General features: G+C 35.9%; 1 protein-coding gene across 1 annotated transcript; it reads right to left on the bottom strand.

The window, feature by feature from the left end:
- Positions 1-4,933: 4,933 nt before the first annotated feature.
- Positions 4,934-5,575, bottom strand: LOC134236654 (uncharacterized). Its single transcript, XM_062718827.1, has one exon. The coding sequence runs from the start codon at positions 5,573-5,575 to the stop codon at positions 4,934-4,936; it is 642 nt and encodes a 213-aa protein (XP_062574811.1).
- Between the last annotated feature and the right edge of the window lie 4,310 nt (positions 5,576-9,885).

Raw genomic sequence — 9,885 nt, 5'->3', positions numbered from 1 at the left:
AAATTAGGACACATCTCACACTTGCATGCTAATAGTAATAAAATTTTAATGGGAATTTTGTCTAAATATACTGAGTATTGGTTTACCGAGGCCATGAATTTGCAATATCCATGTTCGTACTAAATGAGTTTTACTGTACTGGCATCTGCCATGTTTACATTCACAACGACATGCTTTAAGATATCCAGTTTGATTGGTAGAAGAAAATGTAAGCAAATCTATGGGTGATCAAGAGAAAAAACCCAAATGAACCTCCTAGAATGTCATTTGAGGTGACCTCACCTTGAGGTACATCACACAAAAATGTGTCTAGACCAATCAGAGAGCATCAAGATTCCTGATCATTTAATAAAATATATCACCAACAATATCAACATAGCACCAAGACATATCATATGCGGTATTTCAAATTTTGATCGTACTGATTAGGATTAATATATCTGAATGATATCAGCATAATATTGTTGATATTGTTATTATATTGACCTTGAATTTGTTATTCCTGTCCAGTGTATAGCAAGGCCATAAATAGTCATAAAAGATTCAGAAATCTTGGTGTGGATTATTATAGTACAGCATGGAAAAAATCAGATGGAAAAAGTCAGATGCAGTCTTTTTGGGGTAAAATGAAGCAAACTGAAATTTTTCTTGTGAAGAAAGATTAGAAAAATATTTTCAAAGTGACCAAAGGGGACTCAAAAAGTTAGTGTTGCAACCCATGTGGGTCTCCTCAAACTTTGAACTTTGAACCCATCTTACACTACAAATAATCCATGAATACAACAACGATTTAACACTATTATATGTAACAACAGTCCATTAACTTAATTCAATTTCCTATCCCTTTAAACTTCTGGCAAAGAAATGAACAGGATTCCGTTTATGTCAATGATCGATGTCCATTATGTAATGATGTCCGTTTCGTGAACTCTAGCCAGGTGAAATCCTGGTCACGGGGAGGTCACAGACCACTAATGGCCAATAGGTCTTTCACATCTACATATATGTATAATTGCCCAGTGGCAATAGTGGAATTATTGCAACAACATGATATAATGTATTTAATGAGTTTTGACCACTAAAAGCAATAATAATGAACTAATTACCCTGGGAGTCGATCTCGACGGGGTTTCATCTGCGCCTAGAATTATTTTTTCTTGAATAAATTCGTGTTCATGTATAAATTCATACTCAAATAACAATGAAATTATGTCCTCTTGTTCATTTCAGAATTTGACGCCAAGTCTTTCTAAAAGTGCTACATAATCACAGATAAATATGCGAAGTATAGATGATATGATTGCCTCAAATAGATGTTCAGGTAACTTGATTTCCTAACAGTATATTGTAATTTGAACATTGCTGGACAAATGAGACTCTTGTGTCTGCTGACGTTATATCCTTTAATAATGTTCATTATACATCTACGAAGTTGTTAAGTTTTGTTAAAAAAACCCACCATAATTACATATGATGCTTGGAATGGAATGGACAAATAAATATAAACGAATTGTATTTTATAGTCACATGTATATTTTATATAGAAATCTTGAATTTGGCTGCTTATCTTTATATAATACTGTAAAAGTACTTGCTATATCAGTTTTTAGCTCACCTGAGCCAAAGGCTCAAGTGAGCTTTTCTGATCAAAATTTGTCCGTTGTCTGTCGTTGTTGTCGTTGTCGTTGTCGTCGTTGTTGTTGTTGTAAACTTTTCACATTTTCATCTTCTTCTCAAGAACCACTGGGCCAATTTCAACCAAACTTGCCACAAAGTATCCTTGGGCAAAGGGATTCAAGTTTGTTCAAATGAAGGGCCACGCCTTCGTGTGTCGTGTGTTAACATTTGAACATTTTCAGTTTCTCCTCTGAAACCACTGAACCAATTTCAACCAAATTTGGTATACAGCATCTATGGGTGAAGGGGAACAAAAATTATGAATTTCATGGTCCCCGCCCCCCTGGGGCCTGACGGGTGGGGCCAAAACCACTAAAATTATTGCAATATTTAAAAATCTTCTTCTTTACTCCTGGATATCAAGCAGGCAAACTGTTGGCATAAATGTAATGAGCATTGGGTCCTCTACCAAAATTGTGAAATTCATGGCCCCAGGGTCAGGGGTTCTAGTGCTAAGGCGGGGCTATATAGATTATATAGTAAAAATGCATTATTTCTTTGAAAATCTTCTTCTCAGCTCCTGGGTATTAAATAAACTAACTAAATATAGTTATGATAAGCAAGAGTGTCTCTTCCAGATTTGTGAATTTTATGGTCCCAGGGTCAGGTGTTCTGGTGTTAGGGCGGGGCTCTATTTATTATATAGTGAAAATGCATTAATTCTTTGAAAATCTTCTTTTCTGCTTCTGAGTATTAAAAAAACTAACTAAGCACATAGTCATAATAAGCAAGAGTGCCTTTTTCAAAATTGTGAATTTTATGGCCCCAGGGTCAGGGGTTCTGGTGTAAGGGCGGGGCTCTATTGATTCTATAGTGAAAATGCATTTTTTCTTTGAAAATCTTCTTCTCTGCTTCTGAGTATTAAATAAACTAACTAAGCACATAGATATGATGAGCAAGAGTGCCTTTTCCAAACTTTTCCAGATTTGTGAATTTTATGGCCCCAGGGTTAGGGGTTCTGGTGTTAGGGCGGGGCTCTATTGATTATATAGTAAAAATACATTAATTCTCTGAAAATATTTTCATTTGCTTCTGGGTTTTATGCCAGTGATCCAAGTATATATTTTAATGATGAAGAAAGGTGCATCTAGCAAAGTGGTTTTTATGCCCCCTGGGTCAGAGTGGGTGGGGGGGGGGTACATAGTCTGAAAATAAATTAATGCTTTTGAAATCTGCTCTTCAATTGGTATAAATCAACCTTTTATGATAAAATTTGCAAAATTTTAAAATATGTTGCACCTGGGTCAGTGGTTCCTTTGGGTTGAGGTGCACAACTGGGTATAAAGTGGAAGTGCATTTTCTCTTTGTTACTCTGATCTTCCACTGGGTATTAAGTAAATAGAGTAAGCATGCTAAGTTAATAATTATGATAAGCAATGGTGCCTCTTTCAATATTGTGAATTGTGAATTTCATGGCATCTGATTTAAAACCCGAACCAAATTTAATTGTTTGAAAGTTGTTACACAATACTCAGGTGACCTATAAGGCCCGTGGGCCTCTTGTTATTAAAAAATCTTCTTTTCAAGAACCACTGGGCCAGGAAAGATGAAACTGATGTGGAATCATCCTCAGGTAGTGTAGATTCAAGTTTGTTCAGATCATGACCCCCGGGGGTAGGTTGGGGCCAAAATGGCCGATCAAAGTTTTACATAGGAATATATAGGAAAAATCTTCTTCTGAAGAACCATTGAGACAGGAAAGATGAAACTGATGTGGAATCATCCCCAGGTAGTGTAGATTCAAGTTCTTTCAAATCATGACCCCCGGGGGTAGGGTGGGGCCAAATGGCCGATAAAAGTTTTACATAGGAATATATAGGGAAACCTTTTAAAATCTTCTTTTCAAGTACTTCAAAGCCATGCTTAGTGGTATTTATAGGGAATCATCCTCAGGTAGTGTACATTCTAGTTTGTTCAAATCATGACCCCCTGGGGGGTTAAAAAAGTTAACTTTCAGTTCTGATCTGATATGTGCTTTTTTCTTAGCCAATTGCTCAGGTGAGCGATGTGGCCCCTGGGCCTCTTGTTTCCCTTGTTGTGCATTGTTTGTTAACAATATTGGAACATTTTAGCTTCTTCTCTAAAACTGCTAAACCTGAGTATCAATCGGTTTTGGTATCATCTGTATCATCTATGGCAAAGGAGAACAAAAATTGTGAATTTCATGCTCCCTGACCCCCTTGAGACTAAGGGATGGGACCAAAAAAACTGAAATTAAAGCAATCAAAAAAAAATCTATTTTACTCCTGGAGATCAAGTCAATCTTTTAGCATGATTGTGATAAGCATTGAGCCCTCTTCAAAATTTGGAAATTTATGATCCAAGGATCAGGGTTCAGGTGCTAGGGGCTGGGGGATGGGGTGGAGGAGTGGCTTTCTTGACTTTAAAGTGAAAATACATTATTTCTTAAAAAATCTTTTCCTCTGCTCCTTGGTATTTAAACTATAAACTATGTACATAGTTGTGATGAGGAAGGCCTGGTTCCAAAATTGTGAATTTCATTGCCCCATGGTCAAGAGTTCTGGTGTTTGGGAGGGGCACTAAATTAAATGATTATGTTATAAAACCGCAGTGGTCTTTTTACATAGTTATGAGGAAGTGTGCCTCTCCCAAAACTGTGAATTTCATGGCCCTTGGTCAGGGGTTCTGTGTTAAGGTGAGTCTCTATTGATTATATAGAAAAATGCATAATTCTTTGAAATCTTTTCCTCTGCTTCTTGGTATTATGCTGATGATCCAAGTACATACACTCACGTGCCAAAAGTATGTCAATTTTTTCACAAGATGGCCGCCATAGTTTTTGTTTACTACTTGAATAAAAAATGATGCACTTACCTTATTTCTTCGTATTTTGACTTAATATTTTGTGATGAATCCTTTGGATGCGATCACTTTCCGACATCTTTTCGGTAGACTGGAGTAGAGAGATCTGAGGTAAGTTTTTGACAGATTGTTCCAAGCATACTGTAGTTCGTGTTTTAAGTCGTCGATGGTACGGATGTGGAAAATCTGACGTTTAACATGATTTTTCAAAACAAGCCAGACATTTTCAATTGGGTTTAAATCAGGGGATTGCGGGGGCCAAAAAAATTGTAGAATGCCATTCCTATGTTTCCAGTCTTCTGTCTCTCGTGAGCGATGAACAGGGCAATTGTCATCCATGAAATGCCAGGGTGAATTTGCAAAATATTTTACTATCACGGGCCATAAATGTTCATCTAACACACTAATGTACTTCTGCGAGTTCATATTACCATCAACAAATGCCAGTATTCCAGCTCCATGGTAAGTTATTGTCCCCCACACCATTAACTTCAAACAGCGTGAGGGCCCTTGTCCAAGATACCCCAGGCAATATCCTCTCCATTTCTCCGACGTTTTCCTCCAAACTTTTAACTTTACCTTCTGGTTTTACAACTATGGTCATCTCATCACTAAAAATAACATTCTTCCATTGTTGGTCAACTTTCCAAGTTAATTTTCCCCTACAATACTGAAGTCGTTTCTTCTTGTTCACTTCACGGACCCCCAATTTTTTTGCCACAGTCCTTCTCCAGTACTGCTGACGATGAAGCTCGCGCTGAATATTTCTCTTAGATACAGAATTTGGCACTGACCTGTTGTATTCATTGGTTATTTCCGTTAAAGTTTTTCTTCTGTCTTTTTTTACGATTCTAGAGAGAGCCGTGTGGTCGCGAACAGTCATGGATGGGGGTCGTCCACTTCGAGGTTTATTTTCAACGTCACCCCGCTCACGAAATCGCTTTAAGAATCGACAAATTGTCGAGGAATTCAAATGTAGTAATTCAGCCACTTTAACCGCTTTTAATCCACTTTCTATTAGAGATATTACGGTCTTCTTTTCATCAATAGTAAGTTCTCGTCCCCTTCGTCCCATGCTTGTTGTTTACATTGACAATGGAAAAATAGCAGAAGTTATGACTACTTCCGGTTTACAAAGGCATTACATATTATACGGCAGCTTATTGGTGACATGAATAAGTCAAAATTTGTGAGTGAAAATAAATTTTTATTGAAAAAAAATTATTGATTTAATTTATTTACGGCGGCCATCTTGAAAAAATTGACATACTTTTGGCACGTGAGTGTAGTTATGATGAAGAAGGAACCTTCTTCCAGAATTGGGAATTTTATGGCCCTAGGCTCAAGGGTACCATAGAGAGGGGGCTTTAATGGTTATATACTGAAAATAAATTATGCTTTGATTTTAAGGTGCCTTTTCCAAAATTGTGAAACGTGTGGCCCTGGGGTCAGGGATTACTGTGGGATGGGGGCACTACTGATCATTGCTGATTATTACTGATTAGTGGAAATGCATTTTTTCTTTAATTTTTCCCCTACTCTGCCTATAGGTATGAAGAAATCATTTTTGAGAATTCTCCATATATAGTTTTAATGAGCCATATGGTACTACCTCTTTCAAAATTGTGAATTTCATGGCCTCTGGTATAAGACACAAACCAGACATGGTACTCAGGTGACTACTCCAGCATGCTAGAGGTTCACGGCGAGATACTTTTGACTTGGCGCCGCGTAACCTCTACAGGGGTTTAAATTTTCCCTAAAAATTCACTAGTCCAAGGACTATTGAGCTAGTAAATTTCACTAGTCCGTATCATAAAATTACTAGTCCAAAGTGTAAAAAAAAAAAGCATGCTTAGTTTTAATCAATTTGATTACAGTGGGTTTTTTTGTTAGTACTTTGGGACTGGGGGCTTGGGCCATAAGAATTTGGAATTTCAGCTTCAATTTGGCTAAATTAATTGGGGAATATCCCAGAAAACCCAGTCATTAAAACAGCATTGGCAAAATGCTTTGTTTGTATTACTTTATAACGAACAATTGTTATCACATATCAAGACTATTCTTGGTATGAATTATCTAATTACTTGCATAAAGAACAATAGTGGTATGAATTAACTAATGAAGAAAAATCCAATATGGCTGAACAACCACAAAACCTGCTTGAACTCTACTTGAAAAAATGCAATAAACAAACTGAATTTGATCACACATTTCGTAAGTTTTTCTTTGGGATGACTTCCACTACAATATGGGAAAATACAGGCATATTTCCCATTGGAACTGGGGCCGAATTTCGGCCCGAAAAATTACGGAATTAAAATAATTTTTCTTCTTCTCAAGACTACTAGTCCGACGGACTATCAAAGGGTAACAATTGGCTAGTCCGCCCCAATAATCTTTAGGTCCCGGACCTCGGACCACCGTATTTTTAAACCCCTGCTCTAGCATCCATTGTAAAAATTCTCGCCGCTGAAACCCCAAGTGGAAATAAATTATTTTATTAAGAAATAAGGCTTTGTATATTAACGAACGGTACAAAATAATAATATACTCAATATTTACGATAAAACTTACGCATAAAACACTTTTAACCTCTCGTATTAGCAATACATCCATTATTTTTTAAATCGAAGCAGAAATTGAAACAAATCGTCTGTTTAAAATTTGGAAATGGAATTCAGAAAATCTGACGAAACGAAACCAGTGTAATGCAACGAAAATTTCGTTTTCTGACAAGCAATCCGCAAAATTAATGTGAAGTCAAATCGAAAGTACTTCTGGTGACAAATTGGAATAATGACAATTTTCATTAATTAACAATAATGCACACTGATTAAAATTGATTTTATTATTTCTTGTGACTTTCATACCCCATGCAAACACGTAGGTACCTGAAACTTACTTGTTAACAGTTTATTTCACGCATAATACGTTCCGCCCAAAATCTTAGGCGGAACGAGCTCGTAAGAAAATGGCCTTCGGATGTAAGAGTCCGAGGTTTATAAGGAGCGTAGGGACGTTAACCGAGGCTCTTACTTGTAGGAGTATCAGGTGACCTATAAGGCCCGTGGGCCTCCTTGCTTTCAATATGATACACACTGAAAAATTGTTATAAAAATCAAGTAATTTCATTTTAACTTCAATGAAACAACAGTGCCGATGAAATCTTGGCTTTACACTTCAGACTACTTTAAAGATGAAGTCCCATGCTCTTGGTCAGGAGTGCAACGGATATATTAGAATTATTGCTGATGAAATATGGGTAAATATAAAGAGAAATAGGTAGAATTTTTTTGGGTTGACCTCAATCCCTTATTATGTCTGCAGATGATATTCCAATTTTTATGCTGGAAAATAAAGACACAAAGAACATGTTAACCAAAAAGATGAGTCAATTTTGGGGTCTGTCTGTGGATTTTTCAAAACATTATGGCTATAATCAACTAATTACAGACATTCTACAGTCAATTCAGACTGTCTCAATAGTTTTCATCACTTTGCATGTATATATCTAAACATAATGCATATTTACATTGCAAATAATCATGTTTTGAAGTCTTGAAAATATGAAAAAGGCTTCCCGTGAAGGATGTAAAATATCAAAAGGATACACATTGAGTGAAAAATTCTAGAGAGGGACGTTAAATAACATACAAACAATCAATCAAAGTTTAGATCTACAGTGGAGCCTCATTTATCCAGACGCTTTGGTTGCCAGTCAATTTGTCCGGATATGTGAAGCGTCCGGATACCTGAATCACCAGTTAAACAAGACATAATAACATTTTGAAATTCTGTTCCAATGAAAAAGCGTCCAGATACTGAAGCATCCGGATATCTGGCGTCCGGATATCTGAAGGTCCACTGTAATCATTTATATCCCTGTTTTCATTTTGAAGCATACAAAAATTATTTCTTTTGATATGTATTTTAGAAAGGCTTTGAGGATGTTACGAATTTTTTTATGAAGTAAGTGTTATTTATAAAAATTCTGAAACTGTTTTATCCAATGGTCTTTTCTATTGCCACTTCAGGAATTTTAGGAAAAAATTCGACCTTGGTGATCATTTTATTTTGATTTACCCAACTACAGTAGATAAAAGAATTGATATCCTATGTGCTAATATCCATTCAAATTCAACTTTGGTGATCATTTTATTTTAATTCACCCAACTACAGTGGATAAAAGAATGATATATCCTATATGCACTAATATCCATTGAATGAAAGAAATAAACAGGATATCAGATTTAAATAATAAATAACAGCTGAATTTTAATCTACCTACCACACCTGTCTAAACAGGAATTACGGGGTCTTGACTGATCGAATCCTGTGTCAATGTTTTCAGTATTCCAAAAGTATATGCGTTAATTTTATTAACACTTAATTAACACGTCAAGCAAAGGGATACAATTATACCCCCACAAACAACATTTAGGGGGATTTATTTGTATTGCCATTAGGCTTGCATATTGCAAGCTACCTAACGATACGATACATATCACTATATGGTCATGCACTACAACATGTATTATGATACAAGTTAAATTGATATCTTTACATATTCCTGCTTGCTAATTTAACCTTCAAAGTTAAAGAAAATATAAAAAGAATATCTTGAGAACCCAAACCAAAGTTATAGCATTGTCTTAGCATTGTATTTTTTAGTTGCTACCATGTTTTAATTACAGTCTATTTTGTAATGTTAGAATATCTCAGTTTTCATGTATAATTTTCAAATAAGACCATGAAAATCAACTTGTACTGTATCTAACTAGTAATTGGATATGCATATTGTGAGCCCTTGCGATCAATACGATCAATGTATCACTGTATTGTTACACCTTCAATCGCCATGTCTGTCTGTAGAAGAGATTTTGTCTGGATCCGTTCTCGTCGAATAATGGAGAGATCTGTCTGAAAATCTTTACTCTTAGAAGTATTTTTGACCATATGAAGGTGTGCACCTGGTAATTTGTCATGATTAGTTAAGTCAGCTTTTTTTATCTTATTTTGCCTATAGCCCATTTGTCCATCTGTCTGTAGACTTTTTATATTTTCAACTTAATCAGAACCAGACTTAACTTCCCACAAAGCATCCTAGGGTAAAGGGGCACGCTTCAAGTTTGTTCAAATGAATTGAGGGACACATTCTCATTCAAGGGGAGATAATACAGAAATAGTGAAAATTTGGTGACATGTTTTCATCCATTGTTTCTGGATGAGTTGTGGGGTGTATTATGGAGGGGTGAAAATAATGTGAAATTAGAAATTTTTGTTGGGGTTTAATTTTCGTTGTTTTCAAAGTATCAAGAGACCCACAAATTAATGTCCGCCACAAAATGTAAAATGTTAAATTCATAACAACTCAACAATTCT

This window comes from Saccostrea cucullata, unplaced genomic scaffold (assembly GCF_032062105.1).
Source record: "Saccostrea cucullata isolate Sc308-1 unplaced genomic scaffold, CSIRO_AGI_Scuc_v1 ctg443, whole genome shotgun sequence".
Classification (NCBI taxonomy): domain Eukaryota; kingdom Metazoa; phylum Mollusca; class Bivalvia; order Ostreida; family Ostreidae; genus Saccostrea; species Saccostrea cuccullata.
The sequence above is the reverse complement of the archived record's forward strand: the minus strand, read 5'-3'. Positions and strand labels throughout refer to the sequence as shown.